Raw genomic sequence first — 19,444 nt, 5'->3', positions numbered from 1 at the left:
TAAAAAACGTGAACATATCAATAGCATTGACGTTTTCTTTTCTCTTTTTTTTTTTCTCTCGCTATTTAAAAAGGCAAGTACTCGTCAAATAAATATGATGAACTCAGCTTCCGAATGAACTCGTAATTTGCTTGTATTGTTCATTCTACTTATAGTACAATGCAAATATACACACACACACACGCACATGAGGTATTATTTAAGATAGTAGGAAAAGGAAAAATCTAACAAACATCCCTTATTTTTTATAAGATATACACCGAATATAGTGCTGACTAACGGACGCAAAGTAAGTCCTAACAAATGATAAGAAAGATGAATGTTTGGCTACTTTGGGTGATTAAGATATGGGTTATTTTAAGCCGTAGACTGTGTAATAACTTAATTGCACAACTCCTGTCCTTCACCATTTATTTGGACAGTTGTTCTATATTCAAACTATAACTACGCATAAATAGTGGCAGAAAATTTGAGTTGCGTAGCAAATTGGTTCCTCCCTTGAAGGCACCGGATAATGTGATGAATGACAGGAACAGCTTTTGAACTTCAGAAGAGATACGTCTTCTAACAATAGCTTGGTCTTCATTGTGATGGAACACATGGGCAAGAAAAAGGACAATATGACAGCCGTAGTTGATCTGAAGCTCCACTTCAACTCAAGCCCCATCAACTTCCACTCCAGCTCCAAATCCTCCCAAATAAAACTCATTTGCATTCTATTATTTTCTTAGATTTGATTCTATTTTTAATGTTGAATATTTATGAGTTTGAATGTTATTACTGCACAAGTTTTTGATCTGATTGAACCTTCTTACGGCTTTTATTGAATATATATTCTTGTTTGATCTGTGCTTTTGTGTTGATGACAAAAAGGGGGATAAATGTTTATTCCAAAAGGAGAATTTATAATTTGCAAGAGCAGGTTCCAAAAGTTAAGTTCTGAAATGAACAAATATCATAGGTTTTCGCAGTGACAAGTTCTGAGAATGAGACAAAAACAAGTCGTTTTAAGTATACAAGTTCTGAAAGTTTCAAACTTAGAGTTTATGCTCTGAACCTATACATTGCTATGCTCTGAATCTCTTCAATGCTTTGAATTCATTACTTTGATACAAGCTATATAGGTTCTACAGATCAAGAATGAACTAAATGCTCAAAACAAACGAAACTTGGTCATATTTTGATACAAGGTTTACATGCTCTGATATAGGCTTTATAGGTTCTAGAGTTTATATGAACTCAATGCTCTGAACCTGCTTGTATTCAATTGACAAATTTTCAGATGCTTTGATACAGGTTCTACAAATTTTGAAGGCGAAACCCAATCATATTCTGAGAACGAATTCAAACAATGAATTCATTGTTATCCCAATACTTACTTTTGCTAAAGCACTACATGATATATTATTGACTAAGCAAATTATCATTGAGTAGCAAATTATCATGTTACACACAATGTTTTTCATACAACAATTGGTATATTTGTCTGGATAGTTTGGTCATCATAAAAAAAAAAGGAGATTGCTGAGAAAAACCCATAATTGATTTTGAAGTTAACAAAACAATCCATGATCTCTAATATCTGAGTTAATGCAATGAAAGTCCTAATCTAATACACGGGATTGAATCTAGCAAGAAAGGCTCAGACAATGTTCTAAGGGACCCCGACGCTGTATGAAACTCGGACGTTGAGCGAGTAGCTCTGAAGATGTACATTGAGCAAGGAGCTTAGATGTGAGAATGAAGCTTAAGCTATAAGAGAGTATTTCATGTATAACGACCAGATTATCAAAAGATGTATTCAAAATGATTGCATCATCAAACATCTAGCAAATCAAACTGGATTACTCTTGAAGATTTTCAATCACAAAGAACAATCAAGGACATGAGTTAAGAGAGATGAGGATGGCTCACCTAATGATGAATTCTATCTATGAAAACCCAAGATCATAATTGTATGGGCAATTTGATCTAATGGGGGATTCTTTCCTTTGTCAATCTCAATAGCTACGAGATCCTTTGTATATAATTTTTCGTTCAAATGGGAAGTTTGAAGAGTGATCCTCTAGAGATCTTCCAACGGGAAGTTGGAGATGAAGAAGTATAAAAGGAGATTTCGAGACCGAAGAGCATAAGAGACGGGAGAGTAGGATTCTAAATTTCAATATCAAAAGAGCTTCACATTCTTTACATACATTTGATCCAAACATTGTAATATTTAAGTCAATTCACCGAGTTGTAACCTCTGAGTTATTTACTAGTGAAATCCAGTTGCTTGGCTGCTAGCGCGAAGAAGTGGACGTAAGCTTAAACTAAAGCTGAACCACTATAAGCCCTCTATGTAATTTCTCTATTCCTTAATTTCTCTGTTTGTATTATGTGATAGTAGAATTGTGCACGCTACTGCTTCCGAGGTATCTCGGATCTTACAAGCATTCATCGTCTAAGTGCGAAGCTCTGAGCTTATTCGTTTATATCTCTGCATTGATTTCTAAAATTCTATGAAATCATCTATCCACTCCCTTCTAAGTGATATCGCTAGCTTAACACAAGGCTCGTATCATCTATGAAACCTAATTAACAATGTAGGCCGACGAAACGCTTAATTTACCCAACGGGAGTGAAAAGTGATGTCAAGCGCCACAGATCAGATCGAGGTGACTTATTGTGCTTCAGAACCTGTCTGAACATGAACTAATGAAATCAGCAGGCGTAGGACACTGAACACGGTATTGCGTGCCTGCACATTGAACTAAGATACTGTCTAGAGCAATTCAATCAAATCATTTATCTGAAAAACTGCACGGATTTTTTTTTTGTCCACATCTTTCTTCAAAGGAAAATGTAGCAAAGCATATTGTGTGTAGCACTTGGTGCATCAAGGACCGTGTAAGTATACAGTGGTTACTCACATCGAACTTCCATTTTTCTCTCTTCCTGCATCTCTTCAAGCTCGGCCTTTCTCTGAAAGGCGTGATCGCGATACCTAGCCCCGGGATGGACGTTGTCAGGGTCGTAGATATTCAGGTTGTTCTCCAGAATGAAAGGGTCCTCGCATTTCGCATTGGTGGTTCGTAGCATTTCTCCTTCCCGAAGCACGTGGATTTCCTCGCACGGCGGGTCGTGGTTGATCACTTTTGCGTGGGCAAGAGTCTCAATGCCGGAGACGAACCCGCTTTCACTCGTCTCGAAGCGGCTCAAAAGGAGCGCTTACGTGACGAGTAGAGTGAAACACCAGCAGTGTTTCCTCTTGGCCATGGCTATTTGTAAGGAAATGCTGCAGCAGAGGAATGAGTTCGTGTAGTTTCAGCTTAACTTGTTAAAGCTGTGCCCTAGAGAGAGGTTCTAGTTCTGCTCATTTATCTTTACTATGAATAAGGTACGATGTTCTTTTCTTTTTCGGTGTCGTTGGAGAGGGAGTTGAAACGTTTCTTTCATTTCTGGCCAGAAGCACTTCTTTCTGCTCCAAAAATATTATCATATGGCACCCTAAATTGTCGTATTGCAATTTGGATTTAATCTCTACTTTATCATTGGATAAACAAAATAACCAACCACAGTCAGATCAATTATTTGCATAAAAATTTGGTGGAAATACTAAATATGCCTCTACAGAAATTCCGTAAGTGTGTAAACCTTTGATTAAAATGTGACAGATTTTCGTTTTTTAAAATTATTCCAAAAAGAACCGAGCTATAAAACGCTTCTCTCTTTCTTTTTGTGTAAATAGTTCATATATGTGAATAACCACTTTATAATATTCACATATATTACTATATGTCAATAACCACTTTATAATAAATAGATCAAAAAAATCACTTTATAATATGTCTATGATTTTTGCACTGATTTATAACTTTAATATTCTGTACTCAGTTAAATCTTCTACATTCTCAACGGACTTAAGTTTCTTTCCTATTTTCGCTCACATTTTATATTTGTGTGCTATTTTTGCTAGATTTTAGAATTATTGATTGAAAATACATACTACACACGCAAACTACTAACAAGTTGGACGGCATTAAAAAAAAAAAACTAAAAGCATGAATGATAACTATTATATTTTTGGAATTAATTTCTGATTAAAAATAGATTTTTTTATTTTTTATTTTTGAACGAGTTTCTAAGCAAATAAAAACGTTTGATGACGATAATAAACTTTTATTTCCGGAATAGAAATTCGCTTGATAACAATATAAGATTTCTAAGGTTGCCGGTGATTGACAGATTGGCGATTGATGATCAGCAAATCAATGTTCGACATTCGGTGGACTAGCGTCGGGCGGATCGGTGGATAGCTATCACCTATTAGTGATAGGGACATGAGAGAGAAGGAGTGAGCGATAAGAAGAATTTTTTTTTCATTAGCTAAAAATTTTGCTTTTCAACTTTATTCCAAACCAATTTTTAGAGTAAAATTTTGTTTTCGAAATGGAAAATTTAGAATAGTCATGGTTCGCCTTTTGATTAGCTCATATAAAATTCCCAACCAAACCATGCGCTGCTCAAATTAATAAAAAGAGAAAAAAAAAATTCCTCTCTCCCGGAGTCCGCCATGCCGAGCCACCTCCACACTTCTCTCCGAGCAAACGCACCTTCCTTCTACTCGAACTCCTCGTCGTCGTCGCCGTCGCAGTCCTTCGCTGCGAAGCTTCTCCTCCTGCTGACCCTCCTCCCTCTCTCCCTCGCTCTCCTGGCCTTCGCCCTCCAATGGCGCGGCGGCCTCACCGACCCCACCACCCGCTGGGCCCCTCCCGGATCCAGCCACCTCTTCCCCGGCATGGACAACGCCTCCCCTCTCTCCTCCATCTCCCGCCACTCTTCTCCTTCTTCCTCGTCTTCATCTGATTGTGCCCATCTCGCTCGCAGTGCCTCTCCTTCCTTCCCGTACTACCGGGATTGGAAGTTCGATTTCGGATCCAGTCTAAAGCCAAAGGTTCTTTCTTTTTTTCCGCTTCGTTTCGTTAAACTGCGTTGAGCTTGGCTTTAATTATGCTCTGGAGGTTCAGCTATTAAATTCTGAGGACGAAAATTACGATGTCGATCTCGGATTGGACAAATTTTCAAAATTATTTTTTTTTTTGGTAAGGAAAATTTTCAAAATTATTGTTCCAGTGGGAAGGCGAAAGTTTGATTTTTTTTTCCCCTTTTGTTGCTTCCCGCTGTTTGTTGATACCGATCTAGGTTCTGTTTTTGTCTGTGTGCGCTTTTTCCTTGGTCGAGTACGTTAGCCGTGTTTGGCATTCTGGATGTTCAGCTATGTCGATCTTGGGGAGGCTCTGGTTGTCCGAATGAGTATTGGTACTCATGCTATATGAGTATCTTGACATCATTGATCGATAGGTTTCAAATTATACCTCATGAAGTGCACCGATGGTAATTTTTGTTTTTCAACACCGATGGTAATTAGTACTAGTATACTTTTTACTAGTTTAGAACTGAAATGGAAGGAAACCTTTATACTTAACATTGAACTTTTTATATATATATAATTGATTTTGAGCCCCCGTCACAAAAAAAAAAAACGATAATTTTCTAAACAGTTCCCAGAAGAGTTTTATGAAAATGAAAGATTGAACCGTTGTGCACACATTTTGTACTTTATATGCTGCATGTGCATCAATACTGTTGGTGACGTTAATTTGTCAGAGTGATTGGTAGACAGTGTAAGGGAACACAGAGAACTGAGAGGGAAATGTGCTGGCTACTGATCTTCAGGTCGTGATTATTCTGGCTGGTTTAAATGTGGCGGAGAAGGGTGGATAGGAGTCGGTGTGAGCATTTCTATTTTGTTTCATTGTGTGTTAGAGTCCTTTCTCTGTCAATTGCAGCTATACGGACTATGTGCTGTCATCCGTAGATATGGAGACTCTTTTGGGTTTCAACTTGCATATGATAACCGTCTCAGATTCTCTTTTCACTGTGTAGATATGCGTAACAACAAGTACCTCAGCTGGTTTGGATCAGATTCTGCCATGGATGTTTTACCATAAGGTTATTGGAGTCACAACCTTCTTTTTATTTGTTGAAGGGAAGGCTGCATCTCCTAGCATATCAAAAGTTCTTGAATCTATTCCAGTAAGTAAACGCTTACTTTAATTTGGCTGGCTTTGCTCTCTCTTCCCCTTTTTTTCAGGATCTTTATCATTTGGAAGTTAAGATTCACATGAAGCATTGAAAAGTGTGCTTATAGAAAGATATGATCTCAGGGGCAAATCTGTTCTTTTATTACAAAAAAAATAAAACCCAACATTCAGATGTACCATGGGGTAAAGCAAATATTGACAGAATCCTGGACTTGTTATGGTTCTATTTGTTTAATATTTGGTAAGGCAGGTCTGCTTGAACATTTATTAAATGCTGCTTTTACAGGGTGTAAAAGTGATATACAGAACAAGAGAGCTAGAAGAGCAGCAAGCTAAAAGGTGAAATCTGTCATTTTGATGTTGGATTGTGTCATCCCGCTCTAACTGGCTGACTGAGATGATTATTGGCTTTTTGTTTGAGATATGTTTACTATGAAATTAACATATTTTTTGTGGTCTATGTATATGACATGGGTAGCCCTCTGAAGTCAAAAGTTTATGTATTGTGGTTATTTGCTTGATTACCTTTCTAAACCTATCGTCTTTTATGGTCTTATTTTTCCTTGGATCCATCAGTCGAATCTGGAATGAGACTTGGCTATCGGGTTTCTTTTACAAACCATGCAATTATGAGCTATTTGTGAAGCAATCTCTCAATATGGAGATGGCCATCGTCATGGCAAGGGTATCAATTTACACTCTTTTTGTTGCATAAATTATATCACAAGAACGAAATCTGACTCTGCTTGTATAACGTCAGGATGCTGGAATGGATTGGATAATTCATCTTGATACAGACGAGCTGATGCACCCTGCTGGTGCACAAGAATATTCTCTGAGGCAATTACTGATGGATGTTCCTGGTAATGTGGACATGGTTGTATTTCCGAACTATGTAAGTGAAGGGTTTTGAAATTATTCTGATGGTTTCGTAGGGGCTTCTTTTATTTTGTTTTGTTATTTCATTAAACTTATGACAAACTTATGCATAGCCTCCTCCTGAAGGTGGTCGGTTTTTCCATATAGACTTTGATTTTGTTTTGTGTTGTGAGATAATGAGAGACAGAGTTGTTAAAGTTTCACCTTTCTCTTTGCTGCCTTTGATTAGCTCTGGCACATAATATAATTGATATCTCCTCTGATCATCTTTTAGGAGAGCAGTGTAGAGCGTGACAACATCAAAGATCCTTTCAGTGAGGTAAATGCCTCTGTCACACTCAGAAGGTTTTTGATGTTGGCTTCATTTTTTTATCTCCAAAGTTAGTGTTCACCGAAACAAAGTTTAGGCCATTGCTGTTCCTGAATTCATTCTCTTCTGTCTTTTTAGACTGTGGACTTCATTTTTATGATTGTTGTCTTCATTAGTCTACACTGTATATTTCCAGCTAATTCTGGATGTTCCTGAAAGATATGCACTTCTTTTGATTTGAGCAGGTCTTGATGTTCAAGAAAAATTATGACCATCTTCCAAAAGATACTTACTTTGGAATGTACAAAGAATCGACTCGTGGTAATCCGAACTACTTCTTGACTTATGGAAATGGGAAATCAGCTGCCCGAATTCAGGATCATCTTCGACCTAATGGAGCACACAGATGGCACAATTACATGAAAACCCCCAAGTATGATGCTCTTATCTGTGAATGTTTGGCTTTTGATTAGCGGTCTATTTCAGAGGCCGCAAATAATGCATCTCACTTTGTTTTTTCCCTTCTAGATGTTAGTAGAGTGGTGTGAATTATTTACAAATCCATCTCCTTGGGTATCAGTAAAGCTAATGTTACTAGAGTCCTTTTTTATATTTAGGATGTTTGCTGATTTTATTTTATGTCATTTATCTATTTGTTGACAAATCTTCAGCTTAAAGTCTTGGTATCTGTTCAGATAGATTTCAACTATGTCATTTGCTTTGGCTGTTAGTGAGGTCAAGCTGGAAGAGGCTGCTGTTCTACATTACACGTACGCCAAGTTCTCAGATTTGACTTCTAGGCGTGATAGGTGTGGCTGCAAGCCCACAAAGGAAGATGTTAAAAGATGCTTCATGTTAGAATTTGACAGATCAGTGAGTAATCTCTCTCTCTCTCTCTCTCTCTTCACATATATGTATTCCCATACATACATTCGTTTCCTCTGTCTTTGTTGGGTTGAGGAGTGGACTGTGGGTGGCTTTGAGGAAGGAAGAGGTGGTTGCCAGTGAAACTGAGCTGCATTTAGATGTAACTGGCTCTTATTTACTTTTGGAGAGACCGCAAGTTATAGGAGGCCATTACATGATTTTGATTTAAATTGGACCTGTGGAGCAACGTATAAGCTTCCATTGTGATAAGCTATGTCTTGCCTAAGAGTCAAGGCTTAGAAATATATGTATACACATATGTACAGATGTGTCCATACACACACACACACACACACACGTGTGTGTGCACATATGTCAAGGCTTAAATTGTACATATGTGTATATACATACACGCACGTGTGTGTGTGTGTAATGATCTGTCTTCTCTTATGATGATTCAAGGTAAAAAGTGCTTTCAATAACTTGGGAAACATCTGAGTGTCCAATGCACTCACAATATTTATTTCTCCTGATGTGCATGGTTTGTGAAAATTTATCCAGTGGCTGAGCTGTAGCATCTATGTTCATGCTGTAATCATCTGTTTGTGAATTTACTTTTGATTAAATGAATCAAATGTAAATGTTGCAGGCATTCATAATCGCTTCAACCGCTACTGAGGATGAAATGCTAAACTGGTAACACCTGGATACTATGCAGTTCTTTTCTTGTCTCGTTTCTTTTAATGATGCTTCAATTTTGCTATGATGATGAAGCTGTCTACTCAATAGTTATTGGCTCACATAAAGTGGCTCTTTTTCGCAAATCGTGTGATTTTTTCTTTTCTTTTGTTTTAGGTATCGGGAACATGTTGTCTGGGGTGACAAAGATGTAAAAATGAAACTCCTAAGAAAAGGCATCCTAACTCGCATATATGCTCCAATGGTAAGTATCATTTCTAGTATTTTCTCTACTGAATAGTAAACAAGGTTTTCTGCCCTGATCTGCGATTATACTTTGTCAAGATTTCACCTTTTTCTGGGACATGGGTAGGGGAAGACAGAACGAGCTTGGATTTGTAATGCTGGGCACATTTAAATGCTCTAACAACTAATTTCTAGGAGGTGGATCCTATACTAGATAAAGTGTAGTTGCGTAGATAAATCCCCGAACCCTTACCCCACTTTTAGAGGAAAAAAGCGTGCTTTCTGCTTTAGGAGTACTAGTTGATGGTCTTTTTTTTTTTTTTTTTTTGGTAAGGACTAGTTGACGGTCTTTTTACTCCTCCTAAATTGTTTTTTCTCTCTCTTGGATCCATTCGGTACAATCTCTTTTACATCAGGCTATTATACAAGGCCTGAGGGAATCCGGTGTCTTCAGCTCTGTCATCGCATCCACCCCATCAATTCTATCAAGAGACAAGTTCTTATCTCTGATTGGTGGTGGTAATTCATCTAGAGCAGTTGCCTCGGAATCCCTCCCATCAAGAAAGGCTGGAAGAGGCGTGGAACACCACTCAACTGCAAGGAAGATCTTGGATGTTGAAGCCAGTGCTGCTGCTTCTCATGCACCAGCCATCCCACCGCTGTCGGCCCCAGGAATAAGAGGATACATCTCGGATGAAGTATATTAGTATATACCCTGGTCCATCATGATTGCTGCCATTGCTGTCGCCACAGCTTCTCGTCCTTGTGATGCAAGCTTTTGGTTGGAAGGAAGAATCAGGAGACAAAATTTGCTAGTTTTTGGTTCAGGCGGGTGTGACATGATCTACACTTGCGTCCTATCTCACTTGGTTCTTTCCAATCATTATCAGAGCGGCCTTGTGAGTCGCGCATTGTTTTGAACTGAGATTCAGTGATCTCAATGGAATCTGAAGTGGTGTTGTACTTATATTCATTGCATGTAAAAGAAGATGCTCAGATTGTTTCCCTTGTAATCATCGGATGCGTCTTTGGCTTTGCTGTGATTTTACTAGTGACAAGAAAGAAGACGCCGGATGCATTTCAGTCATACAAAAATTTTGCATCAGGAGATTGTGCATTACCCTGTGATATCTATTTATCACCCATATGCAGTGTTTTAGAGTTATTTAATCAAAAGCTTGGATTAAAACTGTCAGACCATAGTAATGTGCGACTGAAGCTGAGATTAAAGCAGGACCAACTATGGAAAAACCGAAACATGACCCGTTCTTCTGCCAAATTACAATTTGTGACCAGGGTGGCATTAATTAATTAATAAGACAAGCGACAGGAACTCCACTTAACGCTTTTCTAGCTATCAAAATCTTCGTGTTTGCGACCCAAAAAAAAAAAAAAATTCTTCCGGTTAACCTTTTCTAGCTATAAAAGTCATTACTGAGACAAGCGACAGGAACACGAATTGACCATTTTCTAGCTATCAAAGTCATCAAAGACTGGCCCCAGTTTAGGCCCCCGAGGTTTTTTTTTTTTGGTTATGTCTTTAAAAAAGGAATCCAGTTTGGAGCATTCAACCTAGAGGTGGCCAAATGGACCGTGGCCCGAAACCGGCCCGTTGACCGGGCCCACGGTTCCAACCCGGAACCGGAATCGGCCCTAAAGGGCCGGTTCCGGTTTGTAAATTATTGGAACGGGCCCGGAACCGGTGGTCCCGGGTAGGTTCCGACCCCTTTTTTTTTTAAAAAAAAAAAAAAGGGAGGAGGCCGGGTGAAAAGAGCAATTGGGCCTTGGAACCCGGCGGTTCCACCTTTTTAGGAACCGGAACCGGCGGTTCCACGGAACTGGCCACGTCTAATTCAACCATCTAGCTGTCAGCATTATTCGGAGGCATGAGGCATCACAGTTGCTTTTCTTGAACTTTGTCTGCATTTTGCAATTTGGGTGAACGATTCACTGTTAACCTTTTCTAGTTATGAAAGTCATTATTAAGACAAGCGACAGGAACTCCAATTAACCATTTTCTAGCTATCAAAATCATCAAATACTGGCCTCATTTTAGACCCCTGAGATTTATTTATTTATTTATTTGTTTGTCTGTCTTGTAAAAGGGAATCCAGTTTGAAGCATTCAACCATCTAGCTGTCAGCATCATTAGGAGGCATGAGGCATCACAGTTGCTTTACTTGAATTTTGTCTGCATTTTGCAATTTTGGTGAACGAGTCAACAGTGGGTAGGGAGGAAGACTGGAACGTGGCATTGCAAGTGGTGGAAGAGGTCACTGTGGAAAGTTAGAAGTTGCTGCCATTGGCACAAAAGCAAGAAGACTATAAATGAATGATTTAAGTCCACTTTCAGCAAAAGTAGGAGATATTAAGAAGCCACCACCTTATCACCCTGATTTCTTTAGCTGTCTCAGTTCTGCATCTGCAGCCAAAGCAAAAACATGGTCTGGTTGGAAGCAGTTCTCTCTCCAGCCCTGCAGGTGCTTTTTGAAAGTCAACGTCTGGAGATATCACAGAGTTTCTCCATCGCTCAAACATCGATGAATTCCTCCTTGAGGAGCTAAAAGATTACATAGCACACAAACATTGCTGTACTTGAAGATGCAGAGGAAAAGCAGTAGGATGATCCGGCCATCGAGACCGGGCTAGATATGCTTAAAGAAACAACTTATGAAGCTGAGGACATATTGGATGCGTCGGCAACAGCAGCACTGACATGCAAGTTGCAAGTGGCCTCTCAAAACATAATGAATCAGGTGCGCAATTGGAACTTGGTACATCCTTTTAGATCGTTTGATGACAACATCAAGTCAAGGATAACGGGAATTGTCAATAAATTAGAATACATAGCAAAACAAAAAGATTTGCTCGGACTAAAAAGGTGAAGGTGGGAGGAAGTTAAGAATCACGCGAAGAATGTCAACAACTACACTACTCGTTGAGTCTCATGTTTCGGTGGGGATGATGACAAGGAAGAGATGATTAGGTTATTTTTGGACGACGGCTGTGAAAGGCAAAATAGCGAATTCTCTGTAGTCCGTCTTGGGGATGGGGGGAATTGGTAAGACTCAACTTGTTCAATTTGTCTTCAATGACAGAAGGGTGGATGACCTTTCTGATGTGAAAGCATGGGCCTGTGCGTGTGATCAATTTGACATGGTAAGGGTGACAAAGGCAACTCTTGAATCGGCCGCTCATAAGTCATGGGAAACCATGAACTTGGAGCTACTGCAGAATAGCTTTAGGGAAGAAGCTAAGCAAAAAGAAGCCTCTCATCGTCTTAGATGACTTACGGGATGACAACCGTGAGAATTGGCATGAGCTGACGTTACCTCTGCCTGCTGGTGCTCGTGGAAGTAAAATAATGGTCACAACATGCGACGATGCTGCTTTGTCATCTATGGATGCCTGCACGCCCTATTGTCTCAGGGAATTTCACAGAGACAAGCTAGTCTTGCCAGGAGAAGATAATAAAAGAATGGAAGATCTAGGTGTAGAGTACTTTAATGGCCTGTTATCAAGATCGTTTTTCCATAAGTCAACAGTGGATAAATCACGTACGTCATGCATGACCTGATTAATGATTTGGCTCAGCTAGTGTCGAGAAAGATGCGCCTAAGCTGCGAGGGTAGATCAGGACTGCAAAAGCCAACTGGTTTTCGCGAAAGGCTCGTCACTTCTCCTATCCTCGTGACAGATATGATCTGTATAACAAATTCGAGTCCTCAATTGAAGTCGAGTGGTTACGGACATTCCTGCCATTGTCTCCATATGAGAACGGATTTCGTTACTTAAGCAATAAGGTGGTCACCGATCTTTTGCCTAGGTTGAGATGCCTGAGGGTGCTTTCTTTGAGTGGCTTTAGCGTCAATGAGCTACCCGACTTGATTGGTGATTTGAAAAATCTCCGTTACCAGAATCTCTCACACACTGCCAATAAATCTCTACCTCAATCTGTGTGTACTCTATACAACCTGCAAACATTGATTTGGAATGATTGTGATTCTCTTGAAGAGTTGCCTCCGGATTTGACAGACCTAATTAACTTGCATTATTTCAATGTAAGTATGTGCAGAATACCGCGGATGCCTTTGCATATTAGTGGACTAAGAAATCTTCGCACTTTGCCAGAATCTCGCGTGGGCCGTACAAGCGGTTCTGACATAGGGGAGTTGCGAGATATGGTGCATCTCCATGGAGCACTTGCCGTAACAAGGTTGGAGAACGTCCAAGATGCTTGGGATGCAAGGAAGGCCAATTTGACAAATAAGAAGCACCTGTCCACATCGACAATAGAATGGGAGCTGCAACTTCGAATTACAGGACGAAAATGTTCAGATAACCATCCTGGAGATGCTAGAACCTCATTCGAAAGTAGAGAAGGTCGACATAATTTGATATGGAGGTACAACGTTCTCGTCTTGGTTGGGAGACCCTTCCTTGTCTAACATGGTGTTTCTCAGCCTCACAGATTGTCGAAGATGCGTGTTTGTTCTTACCCCCACGGGTTCAGCTATCCTCGCCGAAACATCTCTGCATCAAGGGACTCACTGCTGTGAAGAGCGTCGGTGTGCAGTTTTATGGCTACGCCTTATCTCGTGGTAAGCCTTTTCCCTCACACGAGACTTCCTAGTTTACAAAGACATACCGGAGGGGGAGGACTGGTCTTGCTCACTAGATGATAAAGGAATCGCCGCGTTCCGGAGCCTTCGCGAGGTTTATATCGAGAGTTGTCGGAATCCAAGGCGGAAAACTACCTGGCCATCTTCATGAATGCAAGCTGTGGGCATCTCCAAGGCTTCCTCTGCTCCATCAACTAGACATTAGAGGAAGTGACGCGTTATTGCTTGGAACCGCCATCGAAATGAGCTCACTTCTCTCGTCGCAAATTTGCAGACTTGCTCCGTGAGTTAGAAGACAGTGAGTAGTTTTCAGTGACACTCTCACCACCTCCTAAAACTTTGTTTTGCGGAATGTATATGACATTCATTAAGCCGACAATATAAGGCAATACAAGTTGTCATATGTTTATCCCTCTTTTGTTTCTCCGTCAATGTGATATATCAGCTTTAGCACTTTTGATTGGATATCCTTTTCCGCAAATATTTGTAGGTCAGTTATTGTGATGCAAATTCTTATTTTCTTTGGCACTTGAATTCTTGGGATTATCCAGCGTGTGGATCAAGCTCTTTAAGTGTGAAGGGCAGTTCCAATATTTTAAGCAAGCCGCCTCTGAATTTCGGAGAGAGGTTTCGGGATGTATATGATGTAATCTAAATATTTTAGGCATCACCGACGTACAAAGTTGATTGAAAATGTAGGTGCACAATGCAAGAGTAGTAATTAGATCACTGCTTTTTCAAATTTTGAGGTATCGACATTAAGAGACTAATCTAAATGGATTTTTCCATCTCCTTTTTCTTATCCAAAACCTCGCCCCTCATACACTTTGACTTCTTTTTAAAAAAAAAATTAGTCGGATGTATTTTTTGCAAAATATTTTTGAACTTAACTAATAGATTAAATTTTGACTGAATTACGTTTCACCTTTTTATCTTTAGGTTAAGCTGAAATAAACACGCCTCATTAATGAATGTATAGCATCAGCTAGAAAATACGCTAATAGGAGTTTGAAGCAAAAGTCACCCCTTACTTATTTTCTTAAGTTGCTTCAAACCTCTGTCTATTAATGTGTCTTCTCCCCCACCAAAATAACGGATAAAATGTTAAATTCTTCTTACTAAAATGTGCTTATCACGTGATGCAACCATTTTATAGTTGATTAATGAAAAAGTCCACTGTATTTCACAATTGAAGAATAATTATATTATTTTATAACCTTATTTATTAATAACCTTGATATGATCTCGAGATTTGTGCGAATTCGAAAAGAGTAATTTTCCCTATGTCGGTGCGAGGAAAGAGTGATGGAGAAGAGGGATGATGGGAGATACTAAACTTACCAAGGTCCGTTCGTTTCAAAAGGCTTTCAAAGAATTGAGTAAGGGAAGCTCTAGTTCCAACAATTTGAAAATTATTTTTCAAAATCGTATCATTTATATATCGTACGAAAAATGAACAAACGAAAATCACTACTTCTTATATTAAGAGTTTGGAATTATATAGATGAGTGACACTAGGTCAACATAGGATCAACAAACACAACTTTGGCAACGATATATACATCAAATTCACTTCACCGAATAACCGTACACCTTATCAGGTTTGGATTCATATATTTACATACATATATGTATTTATTTTCCTTAATACTATTTAAGTGAAAGCGAGTATGCTAGCTCTATAGAGATTGAGTGGTATTATCATATGATGCATCAAAGTCATATATTGTCGAGTTAATGAATGTCATATGCATACAAATTTCCACAAAATATGGGATAAATGCTGTAATATCTCCAAAAGAGGGGGGGTGTGCATAGCTCTTTGTCCCACGTTGCTTAGGGAGAAGGTCTTGGATGGCTTATATGTGTTGGATCCTCTTAAACTTGCAGGATGCCTTTTCCGAGGTTGTATGGGAGGCCCTCGGAGGAACAAAACCGTGAGGAGTTGGCGAGCTTTGTGCTGAGCGTGGTGGGTCCAGACCGTTATGCGTAACTCAAATATTCTTGGATAAATTCTTTTAGTCCCATGTCCCATGGACTGGATCATGAAGGCTATCTTAGAAAAAGCCGGGGGAATCTTTTGTGTTCATAAACTCAAACTATGCAACTCATGATGAGCAACATGGAATGTGTAACTCAAATTACACTGCAATTGAAAACGAATAGACAGACAGATTATTCTTGGTCATATATGCTTTTGCCCCATGTGGGCTTGAGTGCTATAGTAACTTTTCCGGCGTGTTACGTCAGCTTTACGGCGAGCCACGTCATCTTTCCGGCGAGCCACGTCAGCTTTTCCGGCGTTTATGGCACTTAAATGAACGTTTTGAAAGTTATGGCATTCAAGTAAATGCCGTACAAAAGTTATGGCACTTCTAATGTACTTTTCCCCTTATTTTTCTCCGGATTTCCTGCTGTATTTTTCCTGGTTTTGTGGAGGTGATGACTTTCAAGCAGCATCGAAGGTAATGCTCGTTGTTCGCTCGATTGTTGAGGTAGTTGCGTATACTGTATAGTACAAGAAAATCAGCTTATTAAAAATGTTAACTTTTCTGAATTGGTTTAACAAGTGATTTCGAGTTATTGCGAGTAAAGTCTTGGCTTTTACTAGTGCAGTGTCCTGTGAAGCTGGTTGTGTTTTGCTTGTGAAAGACTGTAATTCGCACAAATATACGTATTTAGTTTCCAGAGTTTCACAATATTCGAGAGCTGGTAGAATGCTAATGACATCCATCTCGTTTGGAGAATAGAACCAGAATATTTTCTTTCTTGCAGTGGAAAATTCAAGGGGCAATTCATGTTTGCTAGGGAATGGGGCAATTCATGTTTCTTTTATTTTAGCTTGAGCTGATTAGTCGATAGCCTCGCAGCCCACCACGAGGTTGGCCAAGAGTTCGAGACATTCATGGCTAAGTCTGCTGAGTATTGCTATCACCTTGATTTGCACGTCAAAGGACAGTGAGTTGCCAGCAGATAAATGGACCAATAAGGATATAGTTTAGTTTGTGAAATACAAGGATATAGTCTGCTTTCCTTTCCTCTGTTGTGAGTTTGCGACCTTAAGATAGAAGTTTTTCTTTGCATACAGGATTGCGTATGTGTGGCGCGCAATTTTCTCGTTTGTGCTCTCGTAGCTTTTTGGATGTCTGTCTGAGCTTTTATGTATGGTAATGGCAAGGAATCATACCTCTTAGATTTTGGAGAAGCCTCAGATGAAATTTTTGCCTTCACAATTTTAATGCCAGATTAAGTTACAAGCCTCTGCTTGTACTGGTATTTTTTTTTGCATTTGCCTTCATGCGAATGAATGCTTGAATTACATAAAGATGTGGGATTTTCATATCTTTGATGGTGGAAGACCAGCATGTTTGATTTGATCGGTCACTTGGGACAAACAATACAAAGAACTTGTTCATAAGATAGTAGTCTGTCAATGTTTTTACCTGTGTCTGTGAAGAGGCTCACCCTAGTTTAACAGAATTTACATTTCTCTGATCCAGCTTGCTATTAATCAAGCAATTAAGGACGCGGATGAAGGTGATGATGCTGAGGTCTCTTTAGAAGAGAAACCCGTTCTTTCCCGCACTCGCAACCGGCCAAAACGACAATTGTAGACTGCAGCAGCGTTGTGCGTAGTTTTGACTTTAGTTGAGAGACCAACACACCATGGGGAACACCAATCTGGAGAGAGCAGTAGCATGCTTGTAGTTTCATGTGATTCATCTTGGTTCTGAATATGTGTAATTTGGGTTTGATAGATGGATTGGAATAACTTAATCAGTAAAAAGATAAATTATATCACTGCAATCCGAATGTAATCGATTGAAATGCAACCTGGATGTACTAATGTCAATTTCGACTGCACTTTAACTAGTCCTTTCCTTCGTTAGTTTCTAATCCAATGATTCTTTCTTAAGCTAGTGGATTCATGACGTGGGTTAATTGCTAATAAATTGAAAACCTCCCTTTATTGGTTAATCTTTTGGAGAAGTGCAACAGGATTTACTTTTCAGATGTCTCAAAGTTCGACCCACAAAAAAAAATAGTCTCAAAACAGATCCTCAAAGAAAACACGTCAGAATTTCGAATCAAAAGCGGAAAATAACAGCATTAAGTGAAAAGTGTCTTAATCACTTCTATGTCCACATCATCTCCTCTTGGATGACCTTCATAGCAGAGGCAGGCAAACCTAGAACTACATTGATGTCTTTCTTATCCTCCCCATGGGGAATGATCAAGATCTCTTCCTTCTTGGGCGGGTTTTCGTACCTGGAAAGAAGCGGCTCTCCCCCGCCGAAATCCGTCGTATGAATTGACAATCTTGACCAAGTACTAATTACGAAGTCGCAAGCAGGGGACACCCTCGGTTTATTTCAAAGTGAACAAGCCGACCTGATATAGCTATGCGTGACAATCTTGATTGCATCTCAAATTAGCCCCATAATGAGTTAATCATGTTTCGTCTCCTTGGAAAATCGAGTGGGCTTCCATTACTTCATTTCCAACATTGCAGTGTTGCTCATCCACCAAATTGGTCTCTTACACAGATTTGACTAGTTCATGAGATGGGTTAATTGCTAACAAACCACAAAACATCACCTTTATATGAAAGAAATACCAAAGGATTTACTTTGCAAATGTATCAAAGCAGATCCACAAGAAATCACATCTAAAATATAAGGTAAAACGCATAAAATAACAGCATCAAGTGAAAGGGTCTTAACCTTTCTTATATCCGCATCATCTCCTCCTGGAAAATCTTCATAGCAGGGGCAGGCAAACCTAGAACTACACTGATGCCTTTCTGATCCTTTCCAAGAGGAAGGGACAACATAACTTCTTTGTCAGGCAAATTCACAGGCGCCGAAATTAGCGGTTCTCCCCAGCCGAAATCTGTCTTATGAAATGACTACCTTGACCAGGTACTAATCAAGACGCTGCAAGCAAGAGTAGGTCGCGATCATTTCATTTCAAAGTAATCAATGACCGACCTGACATAACTCTCGGTGACCATTTTGATTGCTTCTTGAATTAGGCCCATTGTTTCAGTACCCCACATCCGAACAAAATAAATAGTGGTTTTGTTCAACACGCCGGCGTGACCACATAGGTCAAGAATCAACGAAAACAGTGAAGTATTTTACCCTGAATTGGGCGAAAACCACTCAGGACGCAAAAAACCGTAATTGCGAATTTCCTTTTCAAAATTCGTCTCTGCCGAACAACCAAATGTCGGGACAACTTAGGACTTTTGTTCCCCATGGCAAGCCAACCCTATTTGTCCGAAACTGGGCCATGATTTGCGGGAATTTGGCAAGAATTGGCTAAAGATCCTGCCGGCCAGAAAAGCCCAAAAACGATTTCCCCAAAAATCCCACAAAATTCATTAATATTCAGATAATTCAATTATAAAAGTAGACAAGATCAAAATTCAAGGACAAATGCTTTGATACCAAAGAATTGATCGTATCTCACATCATACGCAACGGAATTATACGGAGAACGTGCCCTAGAATCAACTTGGATCACCGATCGTAAAAGAGTATATACCACACGAGGGACATACATTTTCACAATTAAATGTACAATGCAGCGAGAGAGTACCGTCATCTACCGATCCTGCATTCGAAACAAGAGCGGGAGGCCTCATTTTTCGTTTGTCACTCTTCTTTTTCGTAAGAGAAACGTCATTTTTATTTGCAAGGATATCATCTTTTATCACATTTAAAAACTGATAACTGCTAAAGGCAATTATC

General features: G+C 39.4%; 1 protein-coding gene across 1 annotated transcript; it reads left to right on the top strand.

Annotated features, from left to right (window-relative positions):
- The first annotated feature begins 3,988 nt into the window (after positions 1 to 3,988).
- Positions 3,989 to 10,079, top strand: LOC115742207 (glycosyltransferase-like KOBITO 1). Its single transcript, XM_030676342.2, has 12 exons — positions 3,989 to 4,021; positions 4,535 to 4,936; positions 5,929 to 6,078; positions 6,373 to 6,425; positions 6,663 to 6,771; positions 6,847 to 6,981; positions 7,240 to 7,284; positions 7,521 to 7,708; positions 8,007 to 8,148; positions 8,792 to 8,838; positions 8,998 to 9,085; positions 9,483 to 10,079. The coding sequence occupies exons 2-12, from the start codon at positions 4,556 to 4,558 to the stop codon at positions 9,771 to 9,773; spliced, it is 1,629 nt and encodes a 542-aa protein (XP_030532202.1). The 5' UTR covers positions 3,989 to 4,021; positions 4,535 to 4,555; the 3' UTR covers positions 9,774 to 10,079.
- The last annotated feature ends 9,365 nt before the right edge of the window (positions 10,080 to 19,444 follow it).

This window comes from Rhodamnia argentea, chromosome 5 (assembly GCF_020921035.1).
Source record: "Rhodamnia argentea isolate NSW1041297 chromosome 5, ASM2092103v1, whole genome shotgun sequence".
NCBI classification, from domain to species: Eukaryota; Viridiplantae; Streptophyta; class Magnoliopsida; order Myrtales; family Myrtaceae; genus Rhodamnia; species Rhodamnia argentea.
This window is presented reverse-complemented; position numbering and strand designations above follow the sequence as displayed.

Excerpts from the sequence above, each read along its gene's own strand:
- LOC115742207 (XM_030676342.2), top strand. The coding sequence starts at position 4,556 with ATGCCGAGCCACCTCCACACTTCTCTCCGAGCAAACGCACCTTCCTTC. Across the intron at positions 6,982-7,239 it reads TGGTTGTATTTCCGAACTAT|GAGAGCAGTGTAGAGCGTGA; the intron begins GTAAGTGAAGGG and ends ATCATCTTTTAG. Across the intron at positions 8,839-8,997 it reads GAGGATGAAATGCTAAACTG|GTATCGGGAACATGTTGTCT; the intron begins GTAACACCTGGA and ends CTTTTGTTTTAG.